General features: G+C 52.6%; 1 protein-coding gene across 2 annotated transcripts; it reads right to left on the bottom strand.

Moving 5' to 3' along the window:
- Positions 1-9,307: 9,307 nt before the first annotated feature.
- Positions 9,308-14,079, bottom strand: C8H1orf50 (chromosome 8 C1orf50 homolog). Of its 2 annotated transcripts, none has more exons than XM_047789465.1 (5): positions 13,935-14,079; positions 13,700-13,815; positions 10,985-11,071; positions 10,298-10,429; positions 9,308-9,681 (listed from the first exon to the last, which is right to left on the bottom strand). In XM_047789465.1, exons 1-5 carry the CDS (start codon positions 14,011-14,013, stop codon positions 9,481-9,483), a joined length of 615 nt encoding a protein of 204 aa, XP_047645421.1. In that variant the 5' UTR covers positions 14,014-14,079; the 3' UTR covers positions 9,308-9,480. The 2 variants fall into 2 exon arrangements, with proteins under 2 accessions (XP_047645421.1, XP_047645422.1); XM_047789466.1 differs by having other exon boundaries at positions 9,321-9,681; positions 13,944-14,079.
- Between the last annotated feature and the right edge of the window lie 111 nt (positions 14,080-14,190).

Raw genomic sequence — 14,190 nt, forward strand, 5'->3', positions numbered from 1 at the left:
GCCACGCGTCTGGTAGGAGGCAGAGGTGCGTAGGGACAGGGAAGGCAGCGGGGCAAGTGCTGTGCTGAACAAGCGGCTGTCGGGTGGCTGAGGATGGGGGGGGACAAAGTCTGGGGTGGGGGCTGGAACGTCTTCAAAACTGTGGCACGGACAAAGGGGGTCTCTCAGCATAAGCCAAGGCTTCGCGGGGGCTTCCCGACAAAGGAGATTGCCAGGGGACAAGCCCAGTGAGGAGGCTGCATCCCTGGGAGAGAGGGCTGCCTGCAGGCCCAGGCGGAAGGGAGGCCGCAGCAGCGAGAGGCAGCCGGGGGACCGGGCGGGGGCGTCTGGGTCGGAGGAGCTGGGAGTGGAGGGCGCCGCGAAGGCTAGAGGCGGAGGCAAAGGAAGAGGCTGCGCGAGCAGAAACAGCAGCCGCCGGGCCGCTGGCGGACGAGGCCGAGGCGCGGGGGACCCCGACCTCGCGAAGGGCAAAGGCTCGGCCGCGTCGGCTCCTCGCCCGGAAGCCCTGGCGCAGCATCGGGAGCGCGAAAGCCCCACGCGGAGCTCGGCAGAGACGCGCCCCGCCTCGGCCCCTCCGCATCCCACGCCCCTGCCCCAGAGGCCCGGAGCCGCAGCGGAGAGCCCGCCTCCCGAAAGCGGCAGACGGGCAGGGCTCCCCTCCCCGCCAGCCCCCGCCTGCTGTTCGCTGGGTCCTGCGAGAGCGACGCCGCCACCCTGCGCCCTGCGCCCGGCACCAAGGTGGGAGAGCTGGAGCCTGGGCTGGGCCCCGGCCCCGCGCAGCTCTCCGGGGCAGGCGCGCTCCGTGCGGCCGCGGATGCTCACCTGGGGACCAGGCATTCCTGGACGGGGCGAGGGCGCCCTCCTTCCTCGGCTGACTGTGGGCGGATGGGGGCCCAGTCGCGGCGAGGGGGGCGCCGCGCGGCCCCAAGCCTCTCGCCCCCGGCTCTTAGCTCACAATCCCTGAGAGGCAGGGAGGGGCCGGGAGCGGGCCTCACCTTGCAGGGGAGCCGCGGACGTTGCAGATGTGCACAGCCAGAACGGAGGGATCGGAGAGGAGGGCGCTCGTCTATCGTCATGTTCCTACGGTGGGGAAGGGACCCATGCGTGGCGCGCGAGCGTGGACGGGAGGAGCCGCGGGAAGACAGGCTGTAAGGGATGCCGGCTCCAGACGGTGGAGGCCCCGGGAAGCTCCGTGTGGGCAGGGCTCTGGCCATGTCAGGTTCACTGCTGTATCTTTGCGCCTAGAGCGAAGGCTCCGGAATAAAGTACCCTCCCGCCCCACCGCAGTATTTACTGGATCAAGAACGAGTTGAGTACTTTACACTCAGTCCTGAAAACAGCCAATTTTAGTAGGGAAGTGACACGGTCAAACTGCTTCAGAAAGATTATTCTGGCGGCCAATGTGGACAAAAGCTCTGTAAGCCTGCGTGAGCCATGAGTGAGGCTGGAGCAGGGATACACTGTTGGACAACAACAGAAAGAAACGGGAAGTAGTGGGACCAGGAGCCACTGTGCGACGGGATCCCAAGGGTGGGAGAGGGGGGAAAGGGAGACGCTAAGCGCCTCTCTGAGGTGCCCAGATTCCGCAACGGGATGAAACTTGTTTGGGAGTTCCCTGGTAGCTCAGCAGGTTAAAGATCTAGCTTGCCACTGCAGCGGCCCAGGTCCCTAGACTGGGAACCTCCACATGACACAGGCACAGCCAAAAACCAAAAAACGTTTACGCCTGAGTAGCATCCCAAGCACCAGTTCCAACACCAGCCCCACACTCTCTGACCTACCCTCAGGCTAAATTCCAGCAGCAACAGCCTCCAGGGCTCTACAGAGTATGCGGAAGAGAAGGGGCGGAGCTGGGCGTCCTTGCGGGAAGGGGAAAAGGAGGGGTACAGGATCCAGGGCTTCCCCAGAAGGCTCCTAGCCCCGGCGCGCTGTGCTCACTGCTTGTCAGACGTCGTGTTGCTGGATCTTCTGAAGGACCCTGATCAGCACTCCCACTCTCCAGAAGAGCAAGTGGCGCATGGACTGATCTTACTGAAGGTTACACCGTTATTAATTAGTGGAGCTGCGACCTGACCACAGTTCGGAGCTAAAGTCACATCTAAGGTGTCTGAAAAACTCAAAGGGAGAACCAGGACACAGGCAACTAAAGCTGTGTTCTGAGTCGGAGCCCACGTCAGGTCAACTTCTTTCTGCCATGTGTCTTTCCCTTCATTTGTCCGGCCACGTGGACCGTTAAAGTGGCAAGATAAAAACAGTCACATAATGATTATAACACTGGCTTTAACTTTTAACCAGACTTACATTCCAGCTCTAACAATTAGCAGATGTATAAATTTGGACAAGTTACTTCGATTTGCTAAACCTGTTTCCTAACTTATAAAATGGGATTGCCATGAGAATTAAATGAGCTTCTATGAAGTGCTCAGCACAGCGCAGAAGCTCAGGCATCACAACATTGATTCTAAGGACTCGATCATGCATCTGAGCCTGGACAGGCTTCCTTCAGAAGAGGGAGAGGAAGCAGGGAGAGCAAAGAAACACCCAACTCCCCAACTGCCCGGAGTTCCCAGCTTCCTCCTGTTCTGGATCTCACAGAAGTGGAGAACGAGAATAGCAGCATGGCTGCCTACACTTGCACCAACAGGGTGGCCGCTAGACAAATGCGGCTCCTCCAAATTGAAACAGCTGTCCATTTACCAGAGTTTAAATAGTTTTTCAAAAAACAGAATATAAAAGTAACTCACTTTTTTTTTTTTTTGCTTTTAGGGCCACACTTGTGGCATATGTAAGTTCCCTGGCCAGGGGTCAACTCAAAGCTGCAAATGCTGACCTACACCACAGCTCATGGCAATGCCGGATCTTTAACCCACTGAGCAAGGCCAGGGATCGAACACGCAACCTCTTGGTTCCTAGTTGGACTTGTTAACTCCTGAGCCAGGACGGAACTCCTGCAGTTGGATTCTTAACCCACTGCGCCACAGCAGGAACTCAAAAATGTTAATGTATTTGATATAGTGGATTAGAGTAAATTTATTCTTTTAAGGTTTTTTTAAAATTTCACCTGTTTCTCTTTATTTTTTAATGCAGCTACTAAAAATTTTTCAGTCACGCACATGGCTCATTCTCTGTCGGTTTCACTGACTTAGATGCCCTGCAGGACATAAGGACAGAGCTGCAGATGTCCACCCATCGGTCCAATGTTATTTATTATATGCCAAACACTGGTTTTGGTGCTAGGGGTACAGCAGTAAACAACACAGGTACTGCTTCTGCCCCCCGAGGACTGACACCCTCCGACAGCACAGAAGGCAACAAACAAGGTCTGAGCATGATACGCGCTGTGGAAATCGAAGCAGGGAGAAGCATGCTGACGTGAGAGGGTGACAAGGGATGTTTGCGCAGGGACCGGGAGGACGAGGACACACAAACCATGCAAAGCCTTTGGAGGAAGTGCTCCCGGCCCAGGTGAAGACCCTGGAGCAGGAATGAGCTCCGTGTGTGTAAAGAACAGCAGGGTCGGGGGCCACGCTGACCACTGAGAGGGAACCGTCACATGCAACCTGCAGGAGTGTGGCCTTCACTCTGCGTCATGAGAAACGGGGTCATCTTATAGGTGCTATAACCTGACCTGTATTTTCAAGACGATGGAAACAGTCTCCGTGGAAGCGGACGGGAGGAGGGTGAGAATGGAGGCCGGGGGCAAATTGGGGACACTGCATTGGTCCAGCCTAGAGATGGCGGTGGCTTGGCCTCAGAAGGATGGGGGGGGGGTGAACAGCAGACTTGGGGTGTGTTGCGAACACAGAGCTGATTGCTGTGGGAAGAACAAACAGAATTGGGAGGACTTAGGTTTGGGGCCTCAGCAGCAGTGTGGCATAGGTGCTGATGGAAACAGGACTGGCCACCACATCCGCCTGGGGTGTAACTCAAAGACTTTCATTTGGGACATGTCAGGTTTGTGATGACATCGCGGGGGGCTGCTGGATAAATGAAGTCTGTGTGGAACTCAGGGAGAGACCTGGACTGGACACTCATGTGTGTCCACAGCATGTGGTTATTGGGGAGTTCCTGTCGTGGCTCAGAGGGTTAAGAATCCGACTCGCACCCATGAGGACGCAGGTTTGGTCCCTGGCCTTGCCCAGTGGATGAGAAGGTCCTGAGTTGTCCTAAGTTCTGGTGTAGGCTGCAGACTCGGTTCGGATCTGACGTTGCTGTGGCTGTGGTGAAGGCCTGAAGCTGCAGCTCCAGTGTGACCCCTAGCCTGGGGACTTCCAGAAGCTGAAGGTGTGGCCCTAAAAAAAAAAAAGCATGTGGTTGGCATTTAAAGCCGTGGGAAATGGTTAGATTTCCTAGCAGAGGAAGAGAAGAGGGCCAAGGACTTGACCCCAGAGCAGTCCAAAGTGTAAGTACCAGGAGACAGGAAAAGTGCCGTCACAAATCAAAATGAAGAAAAAAAGCCCTCGAGGAGGGCGTGGTGCACTGAACCGCTGCTGCTTTGGACTCGAGGAATCGAACTCCTCCAGGCGCTTGGCAGCTCCTCATCTTCTGTGCGTGTCTGTGCTGGGGACGCGGAGGGCTGTTCATGGGCTTCAGCGCCAGAAACGAGGGCTCCGTTGTTGTTAAGTTGCGAGGCCTTACCTAGCTACGTGACTTAACTTCCCTGAACCCTGATACACACCCTCGGCACGCTCCCCAGTAAATACTCAGGTGAGCCGCTCCCACGGAACCCCACAGGCACACGTCCCGCTGTCGCATTTGTATTTGAAATTCACGCCCTCCATGGAGATCCTCTAGAACCGCCCTAGTTGGCCAGAACAGGCTATAGTAACGGGTCTGGTCAGACTGAAACCACACAGGAATGTCGAGCCTGACCGCTACTCCACTGCATCTGTATCACCGCAAGGCAGCTGTCTCATCTCTGAGGTGTTCCCGCTCTGTGAAATAGGAATACTGTGTAAGAGCTCAAAGGTGGTGGATTACGTCCAGGTTAAATCAGACAACGGGGAGGCCTGGCAGAATAAAAGCTCACTGAGCAGCATCTTTCATCTCTGTATCCACAACACCAGTATTCTCGAGGCCTGGGGCCTGACTGAGAATGTGAGAAAGTAAGGACATAAGCAAGCCTGCTTTCCCTCCTTCTAGAGCCCTGGGGAAATGGAGGTACAGTCAGCTGTCACTCACGCCAGGGAACCTGGGGGCGCGGGGGGAGGAACAGTGGATGATCGAGGCAAATACAGATTGCGGATGATTCTGAAAATACCAGGGATGTCTTCTTCTTCCCTATCTTGTTGAGCAGACCCCCACCCCCTCACACCCATACTCAAGGCCGGAAGTCCAAGCATTATCTAAGATTCTGTCTTTCCTTTTACTCATCCTGCTACAGCATTTTAGTGAACAAGACGGAACTCTACTGCGCTTTCAAAATGCCACACTCCATCCAGCCTAAGACGCCCATTCCTTGTTAAGACGCACCATTGTTTTGCGTAGCTGTAAGAAAGAGAAAAACGCTGCCACTTACAGCAGTAAGTGTAGACACTGCTGACTTCCAGAAGCACCCAGGCCTCAGAGATGAAAATGTGGGGGTTAGAAAAGTACACCTTAAATGGATGAAGCACTTGGGCGTTCCCACCGTGGCTCAGCGGAAACAAACCCGACTAGTAACCATGAGAATCCACGTCCGGTCCCTGGCCTCGATCACTGGGCAGAGGATCCGGCGTTGCCGCGAGCTGTGGTGTAGGTCACAGACGCGGGCTCGGATCCAACGTTGCCATGACTATGCTGTAGGCCAGCAGCTACAGCACCAATTCAACCCCTAGCCGGGGAACCTCCATATGCCACAGGCGCTGCCAAAAAAAGACAAAAAAATTGATGAAAACATAGCACCATCCTAGTTCAGACTTTCTTCACCTCTTGCCTGGATTAGGATGGAGGCACCTGGTGGTTTTCGCAGAGCTCATTCTCTGCCGCCAAAATGAGGTTTCTAAAGGTCCATTTCACCCCCAATCCTTCAATCAGCTCTTCTCTCACATCCCCCGGCCCATCGCCTTCGTTTTAAACTATGTTCAATTCCCCACATGTTGTACTGCTTCTTGTCAATGTCCCTCACAGGTTATTTTGTCCAGAATTGCTTTTCACCCCATCCCTCATCCGTCTCTCTCCCAGCTGTCAGAAGTACGCGTGTTCTGGCCAGTATCTACCTCCCCACACTCCTCCTGACTGGCAGGATTACTGGGTTGATAGGGCTCGTTAGGTAGATACCCCTTTGTTCATTCACAAACTCCATCCCAGAAAGAACCCTCCCCAACCCCCAAAGACAACCTTCCTGAGGAGAGGACAGCTGGAGCCTCCAGACAAGCGCTAACTCTTGTCAGTTTTTCAACACCAAGCAGGTGTCAGCTCCTCCGACGTCTTGTTAAATTCTCCAGGCTGAGTTAGGCACCCTCCCTGGTGTTCCACGATATTCCAAGCATAGCTTTATCATAGCCCTTCTTACACCAGGCTGACTTGCTTTCTTCCAGTCTAGACGATGAGCTTCCTGGCTGTGTTATTCTCCAGAATCCGGAACCTGGAGACACTTAATACTTAGTGACGACGGCGTGGACAGATGGATGGGTAAATAAAAAACGGTTACAGTATATAATCACTGGGTCCCAGTTCCCCTAAGAGATGCCACCTCCGAAATCACCATGCCACTTTCCCTAAGCTTGGCAACTGGCTTAGCCAGGAAAGCTCAGTGGCACTCCCTGGTGGTCAGTGTGGGGAGCACATCTTACCGAGCAAAAGAAAGTTTGCTTTTGAATCACTGCTCTTTTCTGCTCCAGTGGTTAGGAAATGTCATGGGTCAGGTGGATTCGTAGGCGTATTCACAAAAATTAACACTGCAACGTCCTTTGTAACAAAGAAAGAAAGAAAAAGGAGGTGGGTTTGTATTTTCAAGACAACCGGGAAAGCACAATGGCACCACCTGGTGGTCCGTGCAAAGAGCACACCCTACTGAACAGGAAAATCTTGCTTTTGAATCCCTGCCCTCTCTGCTCCAGCCACTAGGCAAGGTCAAGGGTCGGGTGAATTTATAGTTTCAAAAGATCAGACTGAGGAGTGTATGCAAAATGCACTGGAGAGGAGGACAGAGGAAGTAGGGACACAAGATGGGAGGATGTGTGGTCAGAATTGAGCGTCCAGTCCAGATCTGCGACTTTAACACCCAGGCTTTACTGCTGTACAATACTGCCTCTTCCACCCATAACACTCCGGCCTCCCTCTCAGCTGAGCACTGCAGACCCACCAAGATTCAGAAACTTCCGCTTTCTGGTACTCATGCCCTGGGGTAATGTGAGCTGCCTAGTGAGTTGTTTCTAATTAACAGAACACAGCAGAGGAGTGAGATGCCGCGGCCACGATGAGAACATGTAAGACTGTAACTTGCAGCCTGCTAGCGGACTCCCAGCCCTTGTCGGCTCTGATAAGAAAGCTGCTGCACGGGTAAGACCCCTGCGGCAAAGAATGAAGGGCCGCCTCTGGCTAGTACCTCCTTAGGAAACAGAGCTCTAGAGTCCTACAGCCCTTGCAGAACTGAAATCCTACCAACAATCTAAGTGAGCTTGGAAGCAGCTCCCTCTTCAGCTGAACCTTCTGAGAAAGGCACAAACAAGCCTGGCCCGTGATTCGACCTCAGCCTCGTGAGAAACCCTGAAGCAGAGGACTCAGTTAAGTGTGCCTGATCTCCTGACCCAGAAATTCTGAAATAATAAATGTGCGTTGTTTTAAGCCCCTGAGTTTGTGATAACTAATGCAGCAGTAGGTAATAACAAAGCACCTACGCAAAATGCGTCATTACCACGCAAGTCAGGACCTTCTGAAAATCTGAGAAACTTTCTGCAGTTAGAATCAACTACTGTACCATTAGTGGGAGTGTGTGCGTGTCCCCCACTTCTGGCAGCAGAGCAGCCAGAGGCTTTTGGAGCTGACTCCACACAGCCTCCTCCTATGAACAGAGTGACCAAGCATCACCTGTGTGACCTTGTCAGGACCTAGCACCAACCTACGCCAGGTCTTTGCAGACCATTTGCAGCTCACAAGGAGCAAAGCTCACAAAGAAAGGCCATGGCCTCCAAGATCACGGGGTTGTGGTATCGCCAAGCAGAGCAGCACAAAGGACATTCACCCCCAAAAAGGAATGCGGGCAATTGTGATTTCAAGTTCAGATCTCACGATACCCCTCCACTTTTATCTCCCTTTCCCAGCTGTACCCACAGCGTATGGACGTTCCCCGGCCATGGGTGAAATCCTGGCTGGAGCTTCACGCTACGCCACAGGGAACAGCAATGCTCAATCCTCAACCCACTGTGCCAGGCCGGGGATCGCACGGGTGCCCCCACAGAGACCAGCTGACCACTAACCCACTGTGCCACAGCAGGAACTCCCCTCACTCCTTTTATGGCACCTTGTGATAGACTGTATGGCACTGACGCAAGAACAGCAATGCTGGGTATGCTGTCAGCTTAGTCAATTGCACTGAACAGACGGACAGTGAGGTGGGTCGAGTCCCACGAGAACTCAGTCAGAACCAAAGGAGCTCAGCCAACAGCCTCCGCTAATCCCTGAAAAATGCAGGTCAAAATGAATTTCAATCTAAGTTAACTCATAATCAACGAGTTGGCTGTTTTTCTTGGTTCTCACCCACTGTCCTACTCTCTCCTCTACAACATTCTAAAGCTGTCATCGAATGGATCCTTCCTGCTGCAGATGGCCCAACACTGGCCCTCCTGCTCACAGAGGCTAGACAGTGGATTCATGCCACAGTTAGTGGCAGCCTCCCACACCCCTTCCAAGCCTAAATTCTGTGAGTTTAGAGGCTGACCCTCCTCAAACCTGGCCATTGCTGCTGCCTCCGATTCTCTGGTCATCCCAGCTCAGCAGAAAGAGCAGGACGGAACAGGCCAAATCTTACCCACAGTGCAGAAGTGCCAGAATCACATCCCCTTTCGCTCGCCAGGCCAAGCTGTTTATCATGCGCCAGCCCCCAGTATCCGGCCCCCAGGTGAATGTGAAGCTGGAGTGATGGCATCAACTGCTCAACACCCGCAGGCTCAATCCTGAGCCTTCCAGTTACAAAAAGACTAACAACTGTCCTCTCTAGAGAGCGACGCACCAAGCTTTTTGCAGGAAAAAGAAACCCACCTTCTCTAACGCTCTAACTTATGGGAGAAGAGACGGAGACCGAGGGGAAGGGCAGTGCACGGGCCAGCCCTCTGACACCAGCTAGCTGGGCGCCTGTGACCCCGAGGGGACCCCAGAAGACACAGAGTGACGCTTTACCATCTCGATTAAAAGCAGTGGTGACAGCGTTTACACTCGCTCAGGACCACCTTCCCAAAGTTCCGGAGTCACCCACATGCCCGTGATTCTCACGCCACCCCCACGTCAAGGCAGAGATCGGGGCAACAAGGAGGTGACAGGTCCTTGCCAGGACAGAGCTGGTCAGGGTCCACTCTCGGTGGAGGTGAACCCCTGAAAGCTGGGTTCTGTGCTTGGAGGCAGAGCCGCGGGCTGGCTTAGCAACTTGTTCACGATGCTGATTTTAGCATCTTGCTTCTCGATGTCCTCATACGGAGTCCAGGACAAGTCATGCTGTAGCTTGTAGGCACCCAGGAAGTCGTGAGGACGACTCGTCCCCCACTCCTGGAGGAGGCAAAGGAGTCCGTTCTGAGCAGGGCAGGAGGTGAAGAAACTGAGCTCATTCCCTAACTGCACCACAATTTTCTTTCTTGGCTTTTTTCACTGCAGACCAGTCAGAATCAATCTTGTAAAGCATTACATCACACGTCAGATCCCTCCCTTTTTTTTCTTCTTTTTTAGGGCCACACTCACGGCACATGGACATTCCCAGGAGAGGGGTCTAATTGGAGCTGTAGCCGCCGCCCTCCACCACAGCCACAGCAGTACCAGATCCGAGCCACATCTGCGACCCACACCACAGCTCACGGCAACACAGGATCCTTAGCCCACTGAGCGAGGCCAGGGATAGAACCTGCATCCTCATGGATACTAGTCAGGTTCATTACCACTGAGCCACGATTGGAGCTCCCAGATTGCCCCCTTAACAGAGGTAATGACTGTGAAATAATTTACTCACATGCATATTTTTTAAGAGTCCTATCTGGGCTCACAGCACCTCCAGTTTTCTAGCAAACCACTGAACCCCTAGGCCTACATTTTCCTGTACACACCCCCCCCCACACCCAAGCATTTCTCAAAGTCTAGAGTAGATTTCTGTGCAAAAATGAACTGTCCTTACCTTTGGAGAAATAATGGAAAAATACTTCTGACCACTCTCCCGTTTATAAAGATAGTAAATGTTGCCAGGTTTCTTCACTATATTACAAGCTACATGGTGCAGGTCAGCGTCTCTGCGGGCATCCTCCAACACCTGAGAACCACAGAGATGTTAGCAATTAGGTATCAGACGTTACAGGCGCTCGTCGTCAATGAGCATCCCACTCGAAATGTGGAAGCAGGGAGTTCCCACCGTGGCGCACTGGTTAACAAATCCGACTAGGAACCATGAGGTCGCGGGTTCGATCCCTGGCCTCGCTCAGTGGGTTAGGGATCCGGCGTTGCCTTGAGCTGTGGTGTAGGTCGCAGATGTGGCTCAGATCTGGTGTTGCTGTGGCTCGGGCGCAGACTGGCAGCTACAGCTCCGACTGGACCCCTAGCCTGGGAACCTCCATATGCCGCAGGAGAGGCCCTAGAAAAGGCAAAAAGACAAAAAACAAAAAAACATTCTTCCTCTTAATGCTTTACCTCACTGAGCTCTCTCCCAGTGAAAACTCTTGCACGTAACTTCTTGGGCTTATTCTATTTCACTCAGCCCTTCTATATTTCTAGAAGGTACTGAAAAAAGCTACAATGATTATACGCAAGTTCAGTCAACCCTGGGAACTAAATGAAGAAAATGAAAGCCTACCTAAAAGCCGTGACTTACCTTCCTGGCTTGTTCTTGCAAATGTTCTATTTGCTCAGCTATGACTGTCAGCTTGTTGGTGGCATTTGCTCGGACAAATTCATCAGCCTAAGGATGAGAAGAAAAGTGAACTGTGGATCACAAGAGGGTGAGACTTCTATGATGTTCTTAGCCAGATCCCATCGCGAACTTTCGAGAACATCTGTGCTGATGCCTAAAAAACACCCTTTCCATTCTCGCCACCCCCCCCATGAAGCCACCTACCCAAGGGCCACCTCAAACCCCCCCATGAAGCCACCTACCCAAGGGCCACCTCAAACCCCACTCTTACAAGAAGCCAGTGCTGTACCGTGGAAGTGAGTGCTCCTTTCCTACTTCCCAACGTGCTACCTGCTTCACTCCAGACTCCAAATCACACTCAAAGTTTTCAGTCCTCTGGAGCTCCCGTTGTGGCTCAGTGGGTTGGGAACCGGACTAGTATCCAGGAGAATGCGGTTTGATCCCTGGCCTCACGCAGTGGATTGAGGAGCCGGCGTTGCTGCAAGCTGCAGCACAGGTCGCAGATGTGGCTTGGATCTGGCGTTGCTGCGATAGTGACATTGGCCCGCAGCTGCAGCTCTGATCCCACCCCCAGCCCAGGAACTCCTATGTGCAGGTGCGGCCCTAAGAGCGGGGTGGAGGGGGAGTTTTCAGTCCTCCAACACGCCCTGCTTTCTCTTGCTTCCAAATAATATGGAATATGCCCTCTCCTCCATCCATTTCCCCTCTTGCTCTTTTGCTTAACCCTACTTATTCCTCCGGCCTCTACTTATTTTCTCATGTTTAAACATTTCTGAAATCGGGTATGGGTCTTACCATGAAAATCCAAAGATACTTGTGGTTTGCCACTTAGCAGCTGCTATACAGGAACCTAACTACATATTAATGTAATATATGTAATCTGACCATTACATCAGTTGACTTATTTATATCACAATTATATTTCATCTCATATTTGCATTCCTAATCGTTACTTAACATGCATTTTTTTAAAGATTGCACCATGGGGGTGGCACAGTGGATTAAGAAACTGACTGCAGCGGCTCAGATCACTGCAGAGGTGCCAGTTTGATCCCTGCCCGGCATAGTGGGTTAAGGGATCTGGTATTGGTACAGCTGTGGCATAGGTCACAGCTGCAGGTCAGATTCAATCCCTGATTCAGGAACTTCCATATGCCACCGGGGCAGCCATTAAAAAGAAAAGAAAAGAAAAGAAAAAAGATTGCACGATAATGCAGACTTGAAACAATTCTAATATCAGTCATGTGCTAGGAAACTAAACTGAAGGCATTGGAAATTGCTTAAAATAAATAACTTTCAAAGCTACAGGAGAATGATGTGACCAATTCATGTACTGGAAAGGATTACCACATCAGAAAGCTGTCAAAAACTCCCCAGGTTACTTTCATGAAACACTGATTAACTTCCAGCAGTATACAATTAAGTTAAACAAAAGAAGAAGTTGAACTAATAAATACTAAGAGAATTGGCTGGTTAGTTGAGGAAGCTTAAGCTAAGAGTCAGGTATAATCCAGTGTTACAAGTGAACAGAAACAACTGACTAAGCCAAGTCAGGCGTTTATCTGTTCCACCAACATATACTTAGCAACTGCTGGGTGTCAGACACCATGCTAGGCCCTGGATGCACTGGCAAACATGAGAAAAAGGTCCTTGCCTTCGTTAAGGTTACAGTCTGATGCAACTATCCTTTAGAATAGGAAGCAAGTTGCATCTGTAATTTTAAATTTTCTAGTGGACATGTTAAAAGTAAAAATTAAGTAAAATCAATCCTAATAATATATTTACCCAACATATCAAAAAACATCATTTCATCATGTAATCAATATAAAAGTTGTTAGATATTTTACATTTCATATGAAGTGCATATTTCATATTCACAGCATCTATCAATTTGAATGCTAAATTTTCATTGGAAAAACTTGATCTGTATTGAGACCATAAAATTTACAGTTGAGTTGATTCGCATACTCAAATTGTTCCAAATACATTTAAAAGTTTCCAAGAATTGAATCAATAACCAGGTTGTCTGTCTGTCTGTTTAGGGTGGCACCCACAGCATATGGAGGTTCCCAGGCTAGGGGTCAAATCCGAGCTGTAGCTGCTGGCCCATGCCAGAGCCACAGCAACGCGGGATCTGAACCTCGTCTGCAACCTACACCTCAGCTCAGGGCAATGCCGGATCATTAACCCACTGAGCAAGGGCAGGGATGGAACCCGCCACCTCATGGTTCCTAGTCGGATTCGTTAACCACTGAGCCACGACTGGAACTCCGGTGCAAGGCTTTATAGGCCATGAAATAAATATGTGCATTTTGTTCCAAAGACAATGAAGCACCTTATGGCCAATGAAAGTCGGTGGTAGGCATCCCTCCCAACAAGTGATCAGATGAAACGGACACACAGATGTCCTCCACAAAAGACCCAGATGAAATTGTGAGTATCGGGGTGCTCTGCAAACCTTCCCATCGAGGGAGATACCGAGCCCTCAAGATGCCGCGGAAGGGGTCTTCGGTCTCAGGAGGTCAGAGTTCGAGTCAGGCCACCGACTCGCAGTGACCATCAGTTTTCCCCGCGTGCAGAACGGAGATAAGGACAAATGCTACCCCACAGTTTGCCTTGGGGGGGGCCAAGCGAGCCCGAGGATGGTCCTTGACGTCCCCGGCCGCGCCTCCTCACCTTCTGCACCTGCTCCGCGAGCGCCACGAGGTCTAAGGGGTCCCCGGCCCGGTGGGTGTGGTAAGGGCTCACCAGGGCCAGGCCGCCGGGGGTCGGGCTGAGCTCCACCAGGGCTCCTGCGACACACACCCAGGAACACAGGCCGTGAGCGCCCGCCCTCGGCCTCCCGCGGGGCCGGGCAGACTCGCTGCTCCGGGCGGGCTTCTTTGCCCCTTCCGACTCCCGCCCCGCCTACCTCCCCGACCTGCCGCCGACTGAACGCCTCGGTTTTCCGTGACCCCCGGAGTCGGCCGGGGGGTCGCAGCGTCTTCCATGGCAGCGCCAGGTCCCAGCCTCCGGCCCCGGCGGCGCGAGGCGGCGGAGCCGGAGCCTGCGCAGAAAGGCCCGTGGGCGGAGCTTCCGCGTCCCGGGCCCTGGGCGTCGCGGCCGCCGGGCGCTCGGAGGCGGGGCTCCTGCGGACGCACCGAGGCCCGCGGAGGGGCAGGGTCCAG

This window comes from Phacochoerus africanus, chromosome 8 (genome assembly GCF_016906955.1).
Source record: "Phacochoerus africanus isolate WHEZ1 chromosome 8, ROS_Pafr_v1, whole genome shotgun sequence".
Lineage (NCBI taxonomy): Eukaryota > Metazoa > Chordata > Mammalia > Artiodactyla > Suidae > Phacochoerus > Phacochoerus africanus.